At 43.5% G+C, this 24,108-nt stretch overlaps 1 protein-coding gene across 3 annotated transcripts; it reads left to right on the top strand.

Annotated features, from left to right (window-relative positions):
• Nucleotides 1-9,671: 9,671 nt before the first annotated feature.
• Nucleotides 9,672-22,915, top strand: LOC127986327 (bone morphogenetic protein 5). Of its 3 annotated transcripts, XR_008160793.1 has the most exons (6): nucleotides 9,675-11,270; nucleotides 12,035-12,177; nucleotides 12,260-12,334; nucleotides 12,469-12,563; nucleotides 19,725-21,945; nucleotides 22,258-22,915. XR_008160793.1 is itself a non-coding variant. In XM_052588617.1 (5 exons), exons 1-5 carry the CDS (start codon nucleotides 11,167-11,169, stop codon nucleotides 19,872-19,874), a joined length of 564 nt encoding a protein of 187 aa, XP_052444577.1. In that variant the 5' UTR covers nucleotides 9,672-11,166; the 3' UTR covers nucleotides 19,875-20,729. The 3 variants fall into 3 exon arrangements, 2 of the variants coding, with proteins under 2 accessions (XP_052444577.1, XP_052444576.1); XM_052588617.1 differs by lacking the exon at nucleotides 22,258-22,915 and having other exon boundaries at nucleotides 9,672-11,270; nucleotides 12,263-12,334; nucleotides 19,725-20,729; XM_052588616.1 differs by lacking the exons at nucleotides 9,675-11,270; nucleotides 12,035-12,177; nucleotides 12,260-12,334; nucleotides 12,469-12,563 and having other exon boundaries at nucleotides 21,512-21,945.
• The last annotated feature ends 1,193 nt before the right edge of the window (nucleotides 22,916-24,108 follow it).

Here is a 24,108-nt window from a genome sequence, read left to right on the forward strand (position 1 = left end):
GTTTAATAAGTTGCTGTTAGTTTTCTTAAGTATTTAGGACCCAACTCTGTATAATTCTTGCGCCGAAACACCGTCTTGGGTGACGGGATGGGGGGGCTTATGATATTAGACTTAGTAGCCTATAATAAAAGGACCCAATTCTGTAAAAGACATGGGTATGACACAGGTATTACAAGGAGAGCGTGACTTATGAGGACATAACCCATGTCCCCATTTTTTCAAAACGCTTATAAATCATACAGAATGAGTTTTTTTGAGAAAGTAAAAATGCACAAAGTTTCCTGTGAGGGTTAGGGTTAGGTGTAGGGTTGGTGAAGGGCCATAGAATATACAGTTTGTACAGAATAAAAACCATTACACCTATGGGATGAACACACTTTACACAAAAACAAACATGTGTGTGTGTGTGTGTGTGTGTGTGTGTGTGTGTGTGTGTGTGTGTGTTTCCTGTGAGGGTTAGGGTTAGGTGTAGGTTTGGTGAAGGGAGATAGAATATACAGTTTGTACAGAATAAACACCATTACACCTATGGGATGAACACACTTTACACACAAACAAACGTGTGTGTGTGTGTGTGTGTGTGTATGAGAGAGAGTGTGTGTGTGTGTGTGTGGGTGAGTGAGTGAGTGAGAACTGGAGAATCTGTGATCGTGAACGTGAGCTGTGTTGGTCTGGTTGACCCAGTGGTGATAGTTGAGTGTCCGGTCCTGAGCGCTGCCGGTCACCAGCTGAGACCTCAGGAGCCAGACACAGGACCTTCTCCAGAGCCCTGGCCCAGTGCTTTACAGACCTGACACATCCAATGGTAAACATGCCCATACACGCTCATTCTGAACAAACTGTAACCTGTTTCAGGTCTTGGAGTTTCTACTAATGATCTGGGGTGTGTTTCCCAAAAGCATCGTAAGATATAAGCCATTATGTATAACCATTACCACTAATGGTCTTTGAGATCAACCAAGCTCACAATGTGTTTGAGAAGTGCAACCCTGGGGTGTGTTTCCCTTAGAGTTAGTAAGTTCTGCCGTTCCATCAAGCTCTGTCGTTATGAACAGCATAGCTAGCTAATGATGCTTTTGAGAAAAACAACCCTGGTCAGCTGACTCAGGTTTGATTAGGGAGAACAATGCTGAGAATGGCTCTTCTGATGTGTCAAAATAAAAAGGTTTGTGTTTTTGTTTTGTACCAATGCACTGTGGATCGTACTCCTAAAACTCTTGGATCAGGGCAGATTTATGTGCAAACAGCTGTATCCCCAGAACCTGTAACACAGAACAGGTTTCCACACTGCGCACACACACAAATTATTTAACACGTTTGTTAGAACAAAATCTGATACATTCAAAAAGATGCACGACTGGGGTGTAGTGTAGAGTTCAGCAGTCACACACTAATGTTGCTTTTATCTCCTGTGTGAAGGACAATCCAAACAAGTCTTCAGGTTCCACTTCTATGGTCGGCGTGTGTGTGTGTCTCTGTGTGTGTGTGTGTGTGTGATGAGGTCAGGACCCAACGAATGTAGGCACCTCTGTTACTGCCAACATCATAGTAATTAGAGGCTGAAAATATTGTCCAAACCTCCAAATGCAAAAAAAAACTAACCCTTCAGAAAATATTACAGTCAAACTCTCGAACGCCCACCATGTTGGACACAAATAAAAAATAACTTCCAGTTTTAAAATTCATTTTAGTTTTTACATTAATTTAAAAAGGTACTAAACATATATGCTAAAATGCTTTTATGTAAAATAATTTTATTTTCAGCAGACCTGTAACCATGTATTTAATGTTACGCATTTAATGAACACTTACAAGTGTGCACTTTGGCAGAATTCTATTCAAACAGTCATCAGCCACTATTAGTTCTGTAAAATTTAACATCAGAATGGACAAATTTGTTATTAAAGGAGAAAAATTAAATGTGTAAAATGCCATCAAATAAAACACACAAAAAGGAATCAATCTCATAACAAGTCTCAATATCTTCAGTGAAGGAAGGAGAGTGCTGGACTTACAGTGCAGTGCCGAAATTTGAGGGAGTGCATAATCTGGTAGGGGTGCAGAATTCGACACAACACCGGACCTTTGACACTGATGAAAATTCCGATTTGGACTTTTGAATGTAGTTTTTGAGAACCACTGGGCCATAATATTATAAATCTGGTTGGTTGGTATTGGTGATGTAATATGTAAAGTATATGTGGCCTGTGACACTTGCACTTGGACACAGTACTTATATATAGTATAGTGTGGCCCAGTGGAAAAAATAGTTTCAGAACCACTGCTCTAGATGGATGGATGGGTAATTGGATAAATAGATGAGTGGGTGAATGGATTGATGGGTGAGTGGATGAGTAAATGGATGGATGAGTGGGTGACTGGGTGGATGGGAAAAATGGTTGGGCAAATGCATGGATGGATGGATGGATTAGTGTTAATTATGGTTGAGTGTTTTGGATGTATGTGTATTAAGGATGTGCCAATATGAGTATCGGTTCAGAATGGTTCACGGGGCAAATTCCAAAAAGAAGTGATCATCCCAATCCCCTTGGAGTGAGCAAGACACCTGCGTGCCATTATGTAGTTGTGTGAAATGCATGTGGCAAAGGGAGCATTTCCTCATTATCTTCAGCTGGCATGTTCCCATGACAATGCAGCATAGTGTTCATCTGCAGATGTCACTGTTTTACTGGCATAAATATATATATATTTTTTTATTTTGTATGCAACATCGGACAGCCAGGGGGCAGCTGGGGTGGTGCATACTGGTCTGGATGACAGTGGGCAAAAGTTGTCTAAGCAAGATGTTAGAGTGGAGCAAAGAGTGTCCGTAGCACTGTTTGTGTCCAGAGCTGAAAACTGAGAGAGTGAAGGAAGTGAGGATGAACCATAGAGGACAGGTGAGATGGAGAGAGTGAGCATAGGTTCTGTCGAAAGGAGACCTGCGGGGGAGTGTGTGCCGCTTCAGGAGCAAGTGCACTTGAAATGTATGTATCTAAATCTAAAAAAATAAAATTTGTATTATTTGTATGCTGGTGTCCATTAGCAAATCTGCTGACAGACATTATAAATGTCTGTGACAGACCGTATTAATGGATGGATGAGTGTTGATGGATGAATCGGTATTGATGGGTGGTTGAGTATTAATGATGGTTGAATGTTAATGAATACATGAGTATTGATGGATGGATGGATGGATGAGTATTGATGGATGATTATTAATGGTTGTATGAGTGTTAATGGATGGAAAAGTATTAATGGGTGGTTGTCACGCTGTCTTGTCTCTGTTTTCCTGGGTGTCCACTAGAGGGCTCACTTCCCCTTAGGCACCTCACCGTAGGCACTACAATTCCCCCTAGCCTTGTCTCTTCATCACAGTAATTGCACTCCTGTTAATTACACCAGGTGCCTTCACTTATTAGTCATTAGCCTCCCTATATTAACCAGTCTTTTCCTGTTGTCTGCATGGAGTCCTTCCTTCTGTACCCAGTCTTCTCGTCTTCCGAGTTCCTCGCATTCTGAGTTCCTGTTCTTTCTTTGTTTATTATGATATTATTCTGGTTTTGACCCCGGCTTGTTGGATTACGATTTGGATTACCCTAAATAAACCATACTGCTATTGGATCTCTCTTTCCCGGTGTTTCACTGGGTCCCGATCGTCACAGTGGTTGAGTATTAATGGTTGTATGAGTGTTAATGGATGGATGAGTATTGATGGATGGTTGAATGTTAATGGGTTAATCGCATCAGTGCTGATGAGAGACACACAAAACTCCACCCACACAGTGCAAAACAGAGACTATGGTTTACCAACCGTGACAGATGGTCCAGTTTGGCCAGCTGAAGATCTTCTGAAGAATAATTTTCCCATGAACCTGAGATGACATCAGAGAAAAGTGCTCAGTATTGCTCTTTCCTATCATAAGACGAGACGATAAGATGATGAAACATCTTCCGGTTCCCCACAGTTAGCAGAATTGAGAAGAAAATGTTTATTACGTTTGAAATCTGGATATATATTTAAATTCAAAAAAGCTTTATTGTCTATCCCCACAGGGGTAGAAAATTGTCTTTAGACAAGAGGCTCAACAACAATATACAACTATCAATACACAGCTAACAACAATACAATACAACAGACAACCACACAATTTAAGATAACCCCCTCCCCTATTTCCTATTTAAAATGTCAACGGCCGTCGGGATAAAAGACTTCTTATATTTGGCCTTTTTCGCCAAAGGTACTTTAAATCGTTTTCCAGACGGAAGTAAATCAAATGAGCTGTGCAGAGGATGGGCAGAGTCTGTCACAATAGCAGATGCTTTCCTTTTTACTGCCACAATATAAAGATCAGACAGGGTTACTTGTTTCTCACCAATAATTTTACCAGCTATGTTTATAATCCTTAGAAGTCTATTTTTGCATTTAACAGAAAGAGAGTTATACCAGGATACAATGTTGAAAGTAAGCACAGATTCGATAAGGGATTTATACACCACAATCAGAATATCTTTTTCCACATTAAAGCTCCTCAATTTCCTCAATGAGCCTAGACGTTGATATGCCTTCTTAAAGACACTTTCTGAGTGCTTGTCAAATTTAAACTGGGAGTCAATTTCTGTACCCAGATATTTAAAAGATCCCACCTGCTCAACTTCCTCTCCATTAATTATCAAGGGTTTAAAAAATGTGCGTGCATTAATTACCCCAGAGCACATTTCTTTGGTTTTGTCAATATTAAACTGGAGAAAACTCTCCTTTGTCCTGGCCATGATAGAGTTGACAAAATCAAAATAAATGTCCAGTGATTGGGTATCTCTCATACATCCCACCAATGCCATATCATCTGCATATTTTATCAGCATCAAATTCTCATTATTACAAGTAATCTCATTTGTATAGATAGAAAAAAGTATCGGGGATAGAACACATCCCTGTGGAAGACCAGATTTTAAAACTACATTCTCTGACTTTTTACCATTTACTATCACGTGTTGGGGACGGTCATGTAAAAAATTGTTAATCCATAAAATTAAAGTTTGATGCACATGAAGCTCCTCTAAACGCCTTAAAAGTATATTTATGTTCACTGTATTAAAAGCAGATGAAAAGTCTATAAATAAAATCCTAATGTACGAGTTTGCCTTGTCCAAATGTTTTACTGCCCTATCCAGCAAAGTGAGGGTGGCATCTTCAACTCCGCGCCCAGCCCTATAAGCAAATTGTAGAGGGTCAAGTTTATCGGTCGTTGCCTGGGAGAGTTGCTGACAAACTACTCTCTCCATGCACTTGCAGAGCACTGATGTCAAAGCTACTGGTCTGTAGTCCTCAAGCGCCTTAGCATGAGCTTTTTTCGGTAACGGGATGATGGTGCTTTCCTTCCATGCTCGTGGTACAACATTAAAATCAAGAGACAGCTGAAAAAGTTGTCAACACACCCTTCAGCTGAGATGCACATTCCCTCAATACTTTGCCCTTTATTCCATCCGGCCCTGATGCCTTTTGGGGTTTAACTTTCATTAAAACCTTTCCCACATTTTTTTCCTCAATTCTTATGGGGAGAAAATCAGAGTGCTCTATAGCAGTCCAGAGTTCATTTAAATGGTCATCATTAAAACGGGCATAAAACTGATTCAGTTCAGTAGCAAAGCTGGCAGAGTCAGGGCATTGGATACTGTGTTGCTTCTGATTTCTTCCCATCATAGTATTTAGGACCTGCCATGCCATCCGTGCATTCCCCATTGTAAACTTTTCCTCTACCTTGCGTTTATATTGCTGTTTGGCCTGCTTAATTTTTAGCTTCAGATCTTTCTGTAATTTGTTAAAACCATATCTATCTCCATTTAAAAAAGCATTTAAAATATATCTTACAAAAACGCATGGATTTGCTTTTTTTCACCCCCAACCTTTATGTGGGCTTCTGGCTGCTGTTTCTATACACTTCCACTTTCTAGTAATATCACTTACAGCTGAAGGTGGAATATCTAGCAGAGATGAAATTTCACACACTGACTTATTGCAAAGATGGCGTTCTATCACAGCACCATGCTTCAATTCACTGAGCTCTTCAGAACAAATATACATTTTTAACAAATGTTTGTAAATGCAGACTTCATGACTAGACATTTAATTTTATACACCTGTGCCAATGGGTCTAAATTATCAGGTATTCCCTAACCCTAACAACAATTTGCTTTGTGTTTTAAGACAATTATACTCATCAAGACAACATTGTCAAAACGTACCCTGGTACTTCATATATGCATGAATTAGCATTTTTGTAGTTTACACAGAGACAATAATGGTATGACTTTCAAGTCAAGTCAAGTCTGATTAATTCTCAATTCTTCCACATGTACAGCACATGCATACAGAGAATTGAAATTGCATTTCTCTCAGTTTCTCACAGTTAGTTAGTGGGAGGGGGAGTTGAAGGACCTGGGGATGTGGGAGCTGGGGGGGTGCAAAAGAGGGGAGGGGATTCAGAGTTCAGTGGTGTGTGGAAAAACAGGGGAGGGGGCGAGGTCTGGAGGGAGTTCAGCTTCCTGACAGCCTGATGGATGAAGCTGTCCTTCCTTCTGCTGGTCCTGATGACAGAAGACTGAAGAAGCTGTGTGACGGGTGGGTGGGATCATCTGCGATGCAGAGGGCTAAACAGACTAATATTAGCATAGATGCCATTCTTCTAAAGATGTAGCAAGTACATCGGCTGTTATGGGAAGTGTTCCCGGTTCCGGTTTAACCTTATTAATGCAGCCTAAAAATCCTTTAAACTACATGAGGAGGAATTGCCTGGAACTGAGATGTTTCCTGACAGACACAACAGAGACAAAGACAGACACAGAGCAATGTGAGCTGTGTTTCTCTCAGTCATCAGCTGAATCATCTCTTACACACCTCGATTTCATGTTTCAGCTGCAGTTGGTTTGATTTTGTGACTCTGTATCCCATGTCCGTTAGTCAACTGTAAGTACACCTATGAATTAATTCATGTTTCTGATGCTACTAATCTGAATTTTACTTTTGAACAATTACAGGTGCATCTCAAAAAAGATTTGAATGTCGTGGGAAAGTTCATTTATTTCAGTAATTCAACTCAAATTGTTAAACTTGTGTATTAAATAAATTAAATGCACACAGATTAAAGGAGTTTAAGCCTTTGGTTCTTTTAATTGTGATGATTTTGGCTCACATTTAACAAGAACCCACAAATCTCAATAAATTAGAATATGGTGACATGCCAATCAGCTAATCAACTAAAACACCTGCAAAGGTTTCCTGAGCCTTCAGAATGGATTCACTTCAATACTGCAGTTTGGTTCCAACTGAGAACAGGAGATAAAGAGCTGCTAGAGGCCTCCGTGTGTTTGAGCCTGTCACTCCACTGTTCAGAGCCAACGTCCAACTCACAGAATGCCTAACACAGCCACATGAATTTGCTTTTTATGTTTGTCATTAAAAAACATAAATCTAGTGTGATGGGACTTAAATAATATGGCACATCTTCAGAATAGGGGTAAAAAATGTATAGTTTTTGATTAACAGGTGAATACGGTTAGGGTTACACCAGAAAACTATATATTTTTTGACAGGTTTGCAGTGAATGAAATAATATTACAAGTTGTTCTCAAATGGCACCGATTCCTCAGAATGGCAGATAAACTGATGTTTCTTTCTTTAGATTGCTGTTCACACGCAGGTGTTGGAATTCCTCCTGACGCAAGGGAGTTACAGCGCAATGGACTCAAGGACAAACATGGCCAGCGCTGCTTTGATTCGGTTCATCTGAGGTCAGAAGAGAAACTACAGATGTTACAACAATGTCCAGCTTTGTATTTCTCATGAGAAATGAACTGTGGAGTCAAATAAATATCATAAAATATACTTTCAGGTTACAATTCCAACTCTCTATCCAGTAGGCCACACAACTTCCTAACACAACTTGTTATTATGCCTCTAATTAAGAAACAACAACTAGATCCTAGTGAAATGTCAAATTGCAGACACAATTCAAATCTTCAGTCTTCTCAATTGTGCTCCTTCCTGCAAAAATGATATCTATGAAGAATTTCATCACAGCACGGAAACTGAACTTGTTAAAATTACAAATGACAACTTGCATTATCACATTGTCTATTTAATCAGGGAATCATCTCAGTTAAATAAGTATGGAGTACCACAAGGATCTGTCCTTGGCCCTCTGCTATTTTTAATATACATGTTGTCCCTTGGTAATATTATTAGAAAATGCGGTATCAGTTTCCATTTTAAGCTGTGTGTTAAAAATGGAAAAAGACTGGATGACCAATAATTTTCTCCTATTAAATTTGGATAAGACAGAGATATTACTTATTGGACCAAAAAACAGTACACAGAATCTCTTGGATTACAATTTGCAACAAGATGGATGTACTGTTACTTCCTCTACAGTCAAAAATCTGGGAAACTTGTCTTTTGAAACCATATTTCCCATTTTACAAAACAGTATTGCCCCATCTAACATTGCCAAGCTATGGAACGTTATCTGTTTCTGATGCAGTTCATGCATTCATGACCTCTAGACTGGACTATTGTAATGCACTTCTAGGTGGTTGTCCTGCTTCGTCAATAAACAAGCTACAGGTCGTCCAAAATGCAGCAGCTAGAGTCCTTACCAGGTCAAGAAAATATGATCATATTACCCCAATTTTACAGTCTCTGCACTGGCTACCTATTAAGTTCTGTATCAGTTACAAATTATCATTACTTACCTATAAGGCCCTAAATGGTTTAGCTCCAGCGTACCTAACTAGCCTTCTACCACGCTACAACCCATCACGCTCCCTAAGGTCACAAAACACTGGACTTTTGGCAGTACCATTCTGGTTCAGACACACTCTCTCTGCTTAAATCTAGATTAAAGACACATCTCTTTGGCCAAGCATTCACATCTCATGTTTCTCATAACCCTGTACTTCAGTTATACCTGATCAAATGCACATTAACATTCTTTTGCTTGTGTTGAACACATTATTTTTTTACATAGTTTGGGTGGATCAGCAGCTCTGCTAATGATGTCTCTATGTGTTTCTCTGTTTCTGCTGGGATCTTCATCCCGTGGTAACTAGGATTTACACAAGCTCCCGTCTGGACCCAGAACACCTGAGAAGATATAATGCCAACCCTGAAACAACATACATAACTGCCAAATTCTGCTATAAATTTTATCGCAACATATAATAATTGCTGTTAATAGTGTTTACTGTCTGTTTGATATGGGCATGAACTTGAAGCATTAACCCAATCTCTGTATCCAAAAACCTAACCCTACCCATAATTTATTCCTAAAATCTGAGGGAAATGATAGCTGAATTACAAAGGCGTAGAAGCACCTAACTCAGGTTGTAAGCCTAAAACAAATATTTCCTGAAAAGTTATATCTCAATTCTGATTAGTTTATTGGAATGTTGTTCCAGGATAAACAAGGATGTTGATCCAGGAATGTGTTGTACTTGGTGAAATCATGCTTGCCTTAACTTGATGGTCACCACTGATAAGCTACTACTAAATTTAACGTAGAAACTTACATTTTCTATAAAGCTGTTTATCAACAAGTCACCTTTATTTATATAGAGCTTTAAACAAAATACATTGCGTCAAAGCAACTGAACAACATTCATTAGGAAAACAGTGTGTCAATAATGCAAAATGATAGTTAAAGGCAGTTCATCATTGAATTCAGTGATGTCATCTCTGTTCAGCTAAATAGTGTCTGTGCATTTATTTGCAATCAAGTCAATGATATCGCTGTAGATGAAGTGACCCCAACTAAGCAAGCCAGAGGCGACAGCGGCAAGGAACCGAAACTCCATCGGTGACAGAATGGAGAAAAAAACCTTGGGAGAAACCAGGCTCAGTTGGGGTCAGTTCTCCTCTGACCAGACGAAACCAGTAGTTCAATTCCAGACTGCAGCAAAGTCAGATTGTGCAGAAGAATCATCTGTTCCCGAACAATGTTAGGTAGGTTATTCCAGAGTTTAGGCGCCAAATAGGAAAAGGATCTGCCGCCCGCAGTTGATTTTGATATTCTAGGTATTATCAAATTGCCTGAGTTTTGAGAACGTAGCGGACGTAGAGGAGTATAATGTAAAAGGAGCTCATTCAAATACTGAGGTGCTAAACCATTCAGGGCTTTATAAGTAATAAGCAATATTTTAAAATCTATACGATGTTTGATAGGGAGCCAGTGCAGTGTGGACAGGACCGGGCTAATATGATCATACTTCCTGGTTCTAGTAAGAACTCTTGCTGCTGCATTTTGGACTAGCTGTAGTTTGTTTACTTAGTGTGCAGAACAACCACCCAATAAATCATTACAATAATCTAACCTTGAGGTCATAAATGCATGGATTAACATTTCTGCATTTGACATTGAGAGCATAGGCCGTAATTTAGATATATTTTTGAGATGGAAAAATGCAGTTTTACAAATGCTAGAAACGTGGCTTTCTAAGGAAAGATTGCGATCAAGTAGCACACCTAGGTTCCTAACTGATGACGAAGAATTGACAGAGCAACCATCAAGTCTTAGAATTTGAAATATACACCTGGTTCAGGGTTCTCTGTGGCTTACCAATGACCTTGCTCAATATGTTAATGACCCTAGTTAATGTTTTAATATTTGATATTCTGATGAACGGCACATTTGCAGCTCAAATTAATATTTGATTTTAAAACTTTGTTGCATTACACACTAAACAGAGTTCAGTCTATAAGCCGATGCAAGTTCAGTGTCCAGTGTCATAACGGTCACTTGTCCTGGGAATTAGGCGCGTTCACGTATCACACAGATGCAGACCGTTTCATGAATGGCTTCTTTATTTGTGCCGCACTGCTGTTTTTTCTGATCTTTTTAATATTTTCCATCTGTCCTCCCGCAGGTTAGAGCTTATCATCTTTGTTAGTGTGTAACCATGTGATAGTGTTTTTCTCAGTTCCACCTTTATTCTCCACCTCCTTTTCAGCACCATCCGTTTGCCCGACATGAAAACAGTACAAAGTATTCCAAGGCCAAGCTCGGCCGGGGTAGATAAATCCCTGTTTCCCAGGCGCTTCAAACAACATCCATTCATTCCTTTCCAGAGTCCAGAGCTTTTGTCACGAGACTCGAGTGTTCTCCTGCAGTCATGCCTCTGGTGCTGTGTGTCGTCGCCGTTTTGTTCGGGTGTCCTCTCGGAGAGATGTTTGTTCTGCATCCTTCACCTGAGGCATCTGCTGTCAAAGCCAACAGGTAAGAGCCAATGATTTAAAGATGAACAATAGCATGATGAATGGATCAGGGCATCCTGTTTTAATCACCTGCACTTTTGTTCATTAGGAGGTTTTGGGGAGAGTTTCAGGGAGATTTGTTGTTAGTAGAAACTATCGTTACAGCTCATTCACTGTGATCAGTCTATGAACCCAGATTTACTTGAAGTCTTAGATTTGGTAGAAATTTAGGGTAATATTTGAGTGCTTGAGGCAAAATTTGAATCAACCTCATTATAATAGTATACTCTTCTTCCATTTGAGACTCAAATCCTCCTGGCGGGCCTGATTGTGCTTGACTGACCCAAAGAGAATTGCTGGATATCTTCATAAAGCTTGTCTTGCTCTGGAGTTTGTTTATTTGCTGGTTTTTATTGGGTTTTTTAATAAAAATTTTGAATGCTTTTTGCCATGAAAATAGCCTAAGATGCTGACATGGCATTAAAATATTAAATGCTCTGGATTTTACTTCAGTTTTTACTTGTGTACAGGTTGACTGCAAAGACACATGTAAAGTTATGGAGGTATAAATGAGGGCATCTCCCTTCTCCTCTGGTGTCCTTTTACAGGGTCAAATGCTGAGCCGGCACAAACACGCGAGGCTCCGGTAGCACACAACTGCACTTTGAAACATTTGGCTGCCGTTTGACAGGCACACACACACACACACACACATGAGGTCTGCAGGTGTGATTACCCTCTGGGTTTTATTTTTTATTTTTATTTTTTATTTTTATTTTTTTGCAGATGCAAGGGAGACCTGGAAATCAGGAAAATCCTTCTGGAATCTCTAAACCTCCAGCAGGAGCCTCGTGTGTCCATGTCGAAGATGCATCATTTACGTGAGCAGTGGAAAGCCAGTTTCAGAAGCAGCCTCACATCAGCACCAGGTACATGAACCCCAGAGATCAAGCTCAGGTGTAGACCAGATCAGCCCGGGTTTATGGTGAATCTGATCACTCATCTATTTAGCAGGTAACGCAACGTTTCCCGAGGACTCCAGAAACTCAAGCTGCTGCAAACATTCCTGTCAGATCTTCATTAAAGGTGAGCGATCAGATGCATCCTACTACGTTCTCAACGCTGCAACATTTTTGGTGTTAAAACCAGCTTAAATGAAAGACCCTATGGCTACAGTGTATATGAGCGCGATACATCATGCATGTCTTCTCTTGTGTCAGATCTGGGCTGGGAGCATTGGGTGGTTTATCCAGAGAGCATCACCTTCGTCAAGTGCCGATCCTGCGCTTCTGAGAGCACAGATGCACCTGCGCAGGTGAATTACCTCTATATCATGTTCATTCAATCTGTTTTCTATTAAGAAATGCTTTACACATTCTCTGTCAGTAAGTCAGTTGTGTATTGACTTGTTCTGTGTCGTGTCATAGCTGTGTGGGTGGAGTCGGGTGGGGGATAACAGTCCTTTCCCCATCATTGGAAAAGTATGGTGTAGACTCAGAATGGCTTACATATAATCATTTCTGCCATTCGGCAGAGCAACATAAGTATAAAAACTAAGCGGTATTGGGTCGGACTTTCTGTATGTTATCTGTGACTGGACAAACGACCCAACAGAATGGACAAAGGTGTTGTTTCCTGACATTTTCTGTAACCTAATGGAGCAAGAGACCGCTTACTACAAGCATATAAGAGAACGATACGGCTTGTGAAAAGTAAACATTTGACGTTTTCTTTTGCTTAATTTAAATAAATTGATAAAGAATTGAGTAAAAGCAAGAGAATACAAAATAAACTTGAATTGAACTTAATTGAATTAAAAGCCTGTTGTACTTTATTTTTGATATATTACAAAGGATTTTTAATATTGACAAAACATCAAGGTCCACTGAAGTGCCTTGAAATGCGCAGCGTTATTCTGTGGTCTATTACTAATCATTTTCACAAATATATGCCGTAAAATTAAAGTAAAACATGAAGATTTATATATAAAATACAAAAAAACATGGTTATTGGTTACTAGTTAAACCATGGTAAAAATGTTTTTCTACACTAACCATAGTTTAACCATGGTATTTGTAGTAAAACTGTGGTCATAGGCTATAACTGGTAATAACCCCCCCCCCCCCCCCCAACAAAAAAGCCTTTTTTAGCCTTTTACTATAGTAATACCATTGCTACTTTTCATAAGGGCTTGTGTATAATAATCTAAAATAAATGTTTTAATAGATTATGACATCACAAAATATCAGGGAGTGATATTTATTTGCTTCTGATGAGAAGAAGCGATACTGTGATCCGTGCAGGGAGAGAGGATTGAGGAGTGTAGCCTCTCTGTGTTACCCGCTCAGTGCTCTCTGTGTTACCCGCTCAGTGCTGTGTGTGTTACCCGCTCAGTGCTCTCTGTGTTACCCGCTCAGTGCTATGTGTGTTACCCGCTCAGTGCTCTCTGTGTTACCCGCTCAGTGCTCTCTGTGTTACCCGCTCAGTGTTATCTGTGTTACCCGCTCAGTGCTGTGTGTGTTACCCGCTCAGTGCTCTCTGTGTTACCCGCTCAGTGCTCTCTGTGTTACCCGCTCAGTGCTCTCTGTGTTACCCGCTCAGTGCTGTGTGTGTTACCCGCTCAGTGCTCTCTGTGTTACCCGCTCAGTGCTCTCTGTGTTACCCGCTCAGTGCTCTCTGTGTTACCCGCTCAGTGCTCTCTGTGTTACCCGCTCAGTGCTATGTGTGTTACCCGCTCAGTGCTATGTGTGTTACCCGCTCAGTGCTCTCTGTGTTACCCGCTCAGTGTTATCTGTGTTACCCGCTCAGTGCTCTCTGTGTTACTCGCTCAGTGCTATGTGTGTTACCCGCTCAGTGCTGTGTGTGTTACCCGCTCAGTGCTCTCTGTGTTACCCGCTCAGTGCTCTCTGTGTTACCCGCTCAGTGCTATGTGTGTTACCCGCTCAGTGCTCTCTGTGTTACCCGCTCAGTGCTCTCTGTGTTACCCGCTCAGTGTTATCTGTGTTACCCGCTCAGTGCTCTCTGTGTTACCCGCTCAGTGCTATGTGTGTTACCCGCTCAGTGCTCTCTGTGTTACCCGCTCAGTGTTATCTGTGTTACCCGCTCAGTGCTCTCTGTGTTACCCGCTCAGTGCTGTGTGTGTTACCCGCTCAGTGCTCTCTGTGTTACCCGCTCAGTGCTGTGTGTGTTACCCGCTCAGTGCTGTGTGTGTTACCCGCTCAGTGCTGTGTGTGTTACCCGCTCAGTGCTCTCTGTGTTACCCGCTCAGTGCTGTGTGTGTTACCCGCTCAGTGCTGTGTGTGTTACCCGCTCAGTGCTCTCTGTGTTACCCGCTCAGTGCTGTGTGTGTTACCCGCTCAGTGCTCTCTGTGTTACCCGCTCAGTGCTCTCTGTGTTACCCGCTCAGTGCTATGTGTGTTACCCGCTCAGTGCTGTGTGTGTTACCCGCTCAGTGCTCTCTGTGTTACCCGCTCAGTGCTATGTGTGTTACCCGCTCAGTGCTCTCTGTGTTACCCGCTCAGTGCTCTCTGTGTTACCCGCTCAGTGTTATCTGTGTTACCCGCTCAGTGCTCTCTGTGTTACCCGCTCAGTGCTCTCTGTGTTACCCGCTCAGTGCTCTCTGTGTTACCCGCTCAGTGCTGTGTGTGTTACCCGCTCAGTGCTCTCTGTGTTACCCGCTCAGTGCTCTCTGTGTTACCCGCTCAGTGCTCTCTGTGTTACCCGCTCAGTGCTGTGTGTGTTACCCGCTCAGTGCTCTCTGTGTTACCCCCTCAGTGCTGTGTGTGTTACCCGCTCAGTGCTGTGTGTGTTACCCGCTCAGTGCTGTGTGTGTTACCCGCTCAGTGCTGTGTGTGTTACCCGCTCAGTGCTGTGTGTGTTACCCGCTCAGTGCTGTGTGTGTTACCCGCTCAGTGCTCTCTGTGTTACCCGCTCAGTGCTATGTGTGTTACCCGCTCAGTGCTATGTGTGTTACCCGCTCAGTGCTATGTGTGTTACCCGCTCAGTGCTATGTGTGTTACCCGCTCAGTGCTGTGTGTGTTACCCGCTCAGTGCTATGTGTGTTACCCGCTCAGTGCTCTCTGTGTTACCCGCTCAGTGCTCTCTGTGTTACCCGCTCAGTGCTATGTGTGTTACCCGCTCAGTGCTCTCTGTGTTACCCGCTCAGTGCTCTCTGTGTTATCCGCTCAGTGCTGTGTGTGTTACCCGCTCAGTGCTATGTGTGTTACCCGCTCAGTGCTCTCTGTGTTACCCACTCAGTGCTCTCTGTGTTACCCGCTCAGTGCTATGTGTGTTACCCGCTCAGTGCTCTCTGTGTTACCCACTCAGTGCTCTCTGTGTTACCCGCTCAGTGCTATGTGTGTTACCCGCTCAGTGCTCTCTGTGTTACCCACTCAGTGCTCTCTGTGTTACCCGCTCAGTGCTCTCTGTGTTACCCGCTCAGTGCTATGTGTGTTACCCGCTCTGTGTTATCTGTGTTACCCGCTCAGTGCTCTCTGTGTTACCCACTCAGTGCTCTCTGTGTTACCCGCTCAGTGCTCTCTGTGTTACCCGCTCAGTGCTATCTGTGTTACCCGCTCTGTTATCTGTGTTACCCGCTCAGTGTTATCTGTGTTACCCGCTCTGTGTTATCTGTGTTACCCGCTCAGTGCTATGTGTGTTACCCGCTCAGTGTTATCTGTGTTACCCGCTCAGTGTTATCTGTGTTACCCGCTAAGTGTTATCTGTGTTACCCGCTCTGTGTTATCTGTGTTACCCGCTCAGTGCTATGTGTGTTACCCGCTCAGTGCTCTCTGTGTTACCCGCTCAGTGCTCTCTGTGTTACCCGCTCAGTGCTCTCTGTGTTACCCGCTCAGTGCTCTCTGTGTTACCCGCTCAGTGCTATGTGTGTTACCCGCTCAGTGCTCTCTGTGTTACCCGCTCAGTGCTATGTGTTTTACCCGCTCTGTGTTATCTGTGTTACCCGCTCAGTGTTATCTGTGTTACCCGCTCAGTGTTATCTGTGTTACCCGCTCAGTGTTATCTGTGTTACCTGCTCAGTGCTCTCTGTGTTACCCGCTCAGTGCTGTGTGTGTTACCCGCTCAGTGTTATCTGTGTTACCCGCTCAGTGCTATGTGTGTTACCCGCTCAGTGTTATCTGTGTTACCCGCTCTGTGTTATCTGTGTTACCTGCTCAGTGCTCTCTGTGTTACCCGCTCAGTGCTCTCTGTGTTACCCGCTCAGTGTTATCTGTGTTACCCGCTCAGTGCTCTCTGTGTTACCCGCTCAGTGCTCTCTGTGTTACCCGCTCAGTGCTCTCTGTGTTACCCGCTCAGTGCTCTCTGTGTTACCCGCTCAGTGCTGTGTGTGTTACCCGCTCAGTGCTCTCTGTGTTACCCGCTCAGTGCTGTGTGTGTTACCCGCTCAGTGCTGTGTGTGTTACCCGCTCAGTGCTCTCTGTGTTACCCGCTCAGTGCTGTGTGTGTTACCCGCTCAGTGCTGTGTGTGTTACCCGCTCAGTGCTGTGTGTGTTACCCGCTCAGTGCTCTCTGTGTTACCCGCTCAGTGCTGTGTGTGTTACCCGCTCAGTGCTCTCTGTGTTACCCGCTCAGTGCTCTCTGTGTTACCCGCTCAGTGCTATGTGTGTTACCCGCTCAGTGCTGTGTGTGTTACCCGCTCAGTGCTCTCTGTGTTACCCGCTCAGTGCTATGTGTGTTACCCGCTCAGTGCTCTCTGTGTTACCCGCTCAGTGCTCTCTGTGTTACCCGCTCAGTGTTATCTGTGTTACCCGCTCAGTGCTCTCTGTGTTACCCGCTCAGTGCTCTCTGTGTTACCCGCTCAGTGCTCTCTGTGTTACCCGCTCAGTGCTGTGTGTGTTACCCGCTCAGTGCTCTCTGTGTTACCCGCTCAGTGCTCTCTGTGTTACCCGCTCAGTGCTCTCTGTGTTACCCGCTCAGTGCTGTGTGTGTTACCCGCTCAGTGCTGTGTGTGTTACCCGCTCAGTGCTGTGTGTGTTACCCGCTCAGTGCTGTGTGTGTTACCCGCTCAGTGCTGTGTGTGTTACCCGCTCAGTGCTGTGTGTGTTACCCGCTCAGTGCTGTGTGTGTTACCCGCTCAGTGCTGTGTGTGTTACCCGCTCAGTGCTATGTGTGTTACCCGCTCAGTGCTGTGTGTGTTACCCGCTCAGTGCTCTCTGTGTTACCCGCTCAGTGCTATGTGTGTTACCCGCTCAGTGCTATGTGTGTTACCCGCTCAGTGCTATGTGTGTTACCCGCTCAGTGCTGTGTGTGTTACCCGCTCAGTGCTATGTGTGTTACCCGCTCAGTGCTCTCTGTGTTACCCGCTCAGTGCTCTCTGTGTTATCCGCTCAGTGCTGTGTGTGTTACCCGCTCAGTGCTATGTGTGTTACCCGCTCAGTGCTCTCTGTGTTACCCACTCAGTGCTCTCTGTGTTACCCGCTCAGTGCTATGTGTGTTACCCGCTCAGTGCTCTCTGTGTTACCCACTCAGTGCTCTCTGTGTTACCCGCTCAGTGCTATGTGTGTTACCCGCTCAGTGCTCTCTGTGTTACCCACTCAGTGCTCTCTGTGTTACCCGCTCAGTGCTCTCTGTGTTACCCGCTCAGTGCTATGTGTGTTACCCGCTCTGTGTTATCTGTGTTACCCGCTCAGTGCTCTCTGTGTTACCCACTCAGTGCTCTCTGTGTTACCCGCTCAGTGCTCTCTGTGTTACCCGCTCAGTGCTATCTGTGTTACCCGCTCTGTTATCTGTGTTACCCGCTCTGTGTTATCTGTGTTACCCGCTCAGTGCTATGTGTGTTACCCGCTCAGTGTTATCTGTGTTACCCGCTAAGTGTTATCTGTGTTACCCGCTCTGTGTTATCTGTGTTACCCGCTCAGTGCTATGTGTGTTACCCACTCAGTGCTCTCTGTGTTACCCGCTCAGTGCTCTCTGTGTTACCCGCTCAGTGCTCTCTGTGTTACCCGCTCAGTGCTATGTGTGTTACCCGCTCAGTGCTCTCTGTGTTACCCGCTCAGTGCTATGTGTTTTACCCGCTCTGTGTTATCTGTGTTACCCGCTCAGTGTTATCTGTGTTACCCGCTCAGTGTTATCTGTGTTACCTGCTCAGTGCTCTCTGTGTTACCCGCTCAGTGCTGTGTGTGTTACCCGCTCAGTGTTATCTGTGTTACCCGCTCAGTGCTATGTGTGTTACCCGCTCAGTGTTATCTGTGTTACCCGCTCTGTGTTATCTGTGTTACCTGCTCAGTGCTCTCTGTGTTACCCGCTCAGTGCTCTCTGTGTTACCCACTCAGTGTTATCTGTGTTACCCGCTCAGTGCTCTCTGTGTTACCCGCTCAGTGCTCTCTGTGTTACCCGCTCAGTGCTCTCTGTGTTACCCGCTCAGTGCTCTCTGTGTTACCCACTCAGTGTTATCTGTGTTACCCGTTCAGTGCTCTCTGTGTTACCCGCTCAGTGCTCTCTGTGTTACCCGCTCAGTGCTCTCTGTGTTACCCGCTCAGTGCTATGTGTGTTACCCGCTCAGTGTTATCTGTGTTACCCGCTCAGTGCTCTCTGTGTTACCCGCTCAGTGCTCTCTGTGTTACCCGCTCAGTGCTCTCTGTGTTACCCGCTCAATGCTCTCTGTGTTACCCGCTCAGTGCTCTCTGTGTTACCCGCTCAGTGCTCTCCGTGTTACCCGCTCAGTGCTATCTGTGTTACCCGCTCAGTGTTATCTGTGTTACCCGCTCAGTGCTCTCTGTGTTACCCGCTCAGTGCTGTGTGTGTTACCCGCTCAGTGCTCTCTGTGTTACCCGCTCAGTGCTGTGTGTGTTACCCGCTCAGTGCTCTCTTTGTTACCCGCTCAGTGCTCTCTGTGTTACCCGCTCAGTGTTATCTGTGTTACCCGCTCAGTGCTCTCTGTGTTACCCGCTCAGTGCTCTCTGTGTTACCCGCTCAGTGCTGTGTGTGTTACCCGCTCAGTGCTATCTGTGTTACCCGCTCAGTGCTATCTGTGTTACCCACTCCGTGTTATCTGTGTTACCCGCTCCGTGTTATCTGTGTTACCCGCTCAGTGCTCTCTGTGTTACCCGCTCAGTGTTATCTGTGTTACCCGCTCAGTGTTATCTGTGTTAGTCCGTCTGTTTATCAGTCGTGTACATCTTCAGATTGTTTATTAGAGGTACAGAACGCCACACAGCAACTTTTCGGCACTGCACCAAGCAAAAATAAAAAAAAATCTTCACAAAAGCTAAAGATCAAGCACCTAACATGGTCTCTGCACGTTCATTTGTATTATTTGTTATTTGACCAATCGATCCCACCGATGCCGAACAAGTCAATAGGTTTATACTGTTTTACTAAACTGTTTTATGTCTGTATTTCGTTCCACTGCATGTACACACATGTAGCGGATTGATAATAAAGCTTAACTTGAACTTTACTGGCCTCAGACTGATGAAATGCTTCAGATGAGCTCAGACTCTTACTTGTCTTCCCACAGTGCTGCCTGCCAACCGCTCACGTCATCGTCCCATTCGTCTACATGGACGACTGGAGCGGTGTGGTTCTGTCCTCGGTGAGTCTGATCCGTGAGTGCGGCTGTGACCCCGGAGAGGAAACACAGAACCCAGAGGTCATGACCCCGTCCTAGAAAGCCTTCCTGACCCGCAGGTCTGGTGACACAGAGCCACAGAAATGCAGTAGAGAAGCACAGCTTTTTGGTTTCGTAGGTTTATAGCTAAGCAATCTTATTTAGCATCTTTTGACTTTTGCTGCTGTTGGGAGTCAGACTCTCAGACTCTTGTGGGCTGTAAGTAAAAAGGACTCATGTAAAGTTCTCAGAAGAGGCAAAAATGTTCTCATCAAATAACAAAAATGTTATTTGACTTTCACAGAAATGCACAATGGACCTTCTGTTATAAATCAGTTCAAGGCCAAATCTGTTTTTAACTTCAGGCTTTTATGGAGCTGCGGCTTCAGCGGTCAGCGAATGTTCCCTGAGAAAATGCTGTCGAGCAGCTCTGCCAAAACTATCCCTGTGTGAATCTGAGGACCAAACAAAGTATTACATCAAAATCACCTTCCTTTAAATCAAATTCTAATGTCAGTTATTCCTCTAACGTGGTGTCAGGCGTGATCGTTAGCAATAATGTGATCTGCGTGTTGAGAAACGCCTGGTCTTGAAGAATCGAACGCACATTCCAGCAAAGTTCATTTTGATTGTTTGTTTCCAAAAACCATCTGGCCATGAATCAGCATAATTTCAATTTCAATGTGGAAACATTTTTCAACCCAGTATTATACATAATTTAATGTTTCATAACTCGACTTCCATGTTGTAGGCTACATGCCATTGTATTAGAAAATATCAAAACCATTTAATGTAATCCAGGAATGGCAAACTAACACTTTCCCAAGCATGTTCAGCTAGTATTTAACAAGATTTACACTTTAAATCAAATGTATCAGCAGAATGTTTTATTAAAGAAAGCTTTCATGGCATAAAGATGTGATGTCTTCGCTTCACTTCATAAAATATCCGTCCAATGTTTGTGTGTGTTTATTTCTGGCAGCTTCTGTGTGTAACAAAACACATGCTGAAAAGATTTATCAGAATGAACTCATATGAACTTCTTCTGTGCTCATTTATCAGTGAATATGGACACAGGTTACTTGCAGTGCATTTCCGAAATGAGTGGCTTATTTTGGGAGTTTATTGGCACACACTGTTTGAAAGTGTGTGTGGTGCGTGTGTGTGTGTGTGTGTGTGTGTGGGTGTGGGCGTGTGTGTGTGTGTGTGGCTGTGTGTGGTGCGTGTGTGTGTGTGTGTGTGTGTGTGTGTGGGTGTGGGTGTGTGTGTGTGTGTGGCTGTGTGTGGTGCGTGTGTGTGTGTGTGTGTGTGTGTGTGGTGTGTGGTGTGTGTGTGTGTGTGTGTGTGTGTGTGTGTGTGTGTGTGTGTGTGTGTGTGTGTGTGTGTGTGTGTGTGTGTGTGTGGTGCGTGTGTGTGTGTGTGTGTGTGTGTGTGGTGTGTGGTGTGTGTGTGTGTGTGTGTGGTCTGTATGTGGTGTGTGTGTGTGTGCGTGTGTGTGTGTGTGTGTGTGTGTGTGTGGTCTGTATGTGGTGTGTGTGTGTGTGGCTGTGTGTGGTGCGTGTGTCGTGTGTGTGTGTGTGTGTGTGTGTGTGTGTGTGTGTGTGTGTGTGTGTGTGTGGCTGTGTGTGGTGCGTGTGTGTGTGTGTGTGTGTGTGTGTGTGTGTGTGTGGCTGTGTGTGGTGCGTGTGTGTGTGTGTGTGTGTGTGTGTGTGTGTGTGGTCTGTTTGTGGTGTGTGTGTGTGTGGCTGTTGCGCAATCAGTAAAGAGTGCAGAGGCTCGACAGCTCTCTGTTCCTCCTGGCTTCAGACAGACTCCACAGACCTGCGGCCGTCTGACCTTCAACACTCGAGAGAGAAGACAAGCAAACAGGAACAACTCGTCCCCTCCTGAAACATCATGGCCTGTGTGGGATCCTCCTGGCTGCGCTGGGGACTGCTGCTTTCTCTCATATTCTGTGAGTTTGCTCAGGAGAACAGCTGGGAGTGTTTGGACAAGGACGAGATTGTAACTGAAATGTCCAGGGACGCTGAGATGCCGTCTGAGTGTGTGTTGAGCTGTACAGCGCTCTCTTACAGACAGATCGCAGACAGACAGCAGAAACTCACGGTCCGCTTTAAAGACTCGCAGCCCGGTAAGAGCCGCTTCCTCTCGGTGTGTGTTACGTGTGTTAAAGGAGCAAAAATATTGTACAGTTTATACACTATAAGCAAATTATATGGTATTTTAGTTCAGTAATTGTGACCTCAGTGAGCATCAGTAATATATACTTATATATATATATATATATATATAGAGAGAGAGAGAGAGAGAGAGAGAGAGAGAGAGAGAGAGAGTCTACTAGTATTGCCTCATGTTACAGCATGTAGTATAGCATTACTGAGCATAAACATGCTGCTGTGGAAGATTGATTTATTCACGTTCTTATCTTTGTCGGCTCCTGCAGGAGAGTTGGGGGACTTCTGCTGGTTTATTCACAGAAGATGCAGCACATGGGATGAAGTTTTTGTTTTACTATCAGTCATTGAATCTGTTCCGAACACAGAATCGATTCAAATTCAAACCAACTCTCCGACTCACCTGATCTCCGTTCAGTCCCACGACTCTCCGTCCATCATTCCTGACGACTGTGGCCTTCGCTTCGACGTCACGCCGCACCTGACACACCTGACACACCTGACACACCTGCCGCTCTGTGTCCGGATCACAGGCATCATGGGAAACCGCTTACAATGCCCACCATTTCTGGTCCTGATAAGGAATAAAACAAGTTTAACCAACTCCTGAATGAATCAATAAACATTATAAAGCATAATGGTAAAGATATAGATTCAGATAAACTCTTAGAGGCTAGAGGTATGACATTTAGGATGTTGCATTTCAATTTCAATTCGTTTGAATGAACGTTTCAGTAATATGTGAATTTCCAGTTTAATATGCTTTAAATTTGAAGCATACATTTCATTTTAATTTGCCTTTGTAGCCTTTCTGTTTTACTAAGCATTTTCTAAATAGTGAACTGATCAAATCATTAGCATGTAGTCCTGTTTATTTAACAGCATACATATGTATATATATTTTGTTAATAAAAATCTGGATGCTAATCTCTGTCTACTGTGAATTCATATTAATATGATTATTTTGATATTAAATTTAAATCACTGAGGTAGATATTAAATCTGTCAAACAAACGAATCAATAGCATGAACAACAGTAAATCATAACAATTATTGAAAATTCAACTCTCTCTCACACTCACATTTCACATTTGTTTAGTCCAGTACACTCAGAAAGTACAAACAGAACTGAGCACACAATCATCAGATTCATTCTGCGCTGTAGATTTATTCAGTTTCATACTTGATATTCAGAACAGTGTAACCCTAAGTGTGATTTCTTTTATGGGTTATTCCACAGAATTGGTGCAAACTGATGTCCCATAACTAAAAAACATTTAAAAAGCATTTAAGAATTTGAATCTTAGATGTTTACTAAGATCCTTCTATTAACAAAGGATTATAAGATCCATCTAAAACCACAGGAAACAGATGATTAGGTTAACATTAATTAGGTAAACCCGAACTGGAAACACTTCCCATAACACCCTATGTACTTGCTACATCATTAGAAGAATGGCATCTACGCTAATATTTGTCTGTTTCTCTCTTGTTCCGAGGTCACCGTGGCCACCAGATCCAGTCTGTGTCCAGATCAGAGGGTCACTGCAGTCACCCGGATCCAGTACGTATCCAGACCAGATGGTGGATCAGCACCTAGAAAGGACCTCTACATCCCTGAAAGACAGCGGAGACCAGGACAACTAGAGCCCAGATACAGATCCCCTGTAAAGACCTTGTCTCAGAGGAGCACCAGGACAAGACCACAGGAAACAGATGATTCTTCTGCACAATCTGACTTTGCTGCAGCCTGGAATTGAACTACTGGTTTCGTCTGGTCAGAGGAGAACTGACCCCCAACTGAGCCTGGTTTCTCCCAAGGTTTTTTTCTCCATTCTGTCACCGATGGAGTTTCGGTTCCTTGCCGCTGTCGCCTCTGGCTTGCTTAGTTGGGGTCACTTCATCTACAGCGATATCATTGACTTCATTGCACAGATACTATTTAAGCTGAATTATTTTTTTTAAAACTGTCATTTTGCACAATTGACACACTGTTTTTCTAATTAATGTTGTTCAGTGGCTTTGAGTAAATCTTATTGTTTAAAGTGCTATATAAATAAAGGTGACTTGACCGCTTGACATCTGCTAAATGTATACAATTTTTTTTGACTTTACTTGAT

This window comes from Carassius gibelio, chromosome B21 (genome assembly GCF_023724105.1).
Source record: "Carassius gibelio isolate Cgi1373 ecotype wild population from Czech Republic chromosome B21, carGib1.2-hapl.c, whole genome shotgun sequence".
Taxonomy (NCBI): Eukaryota; Metazoa; Chordata; class Actinopteri; order Cypriniformes; family Cyprinidae; genus Carassius; species Carassius gibelio.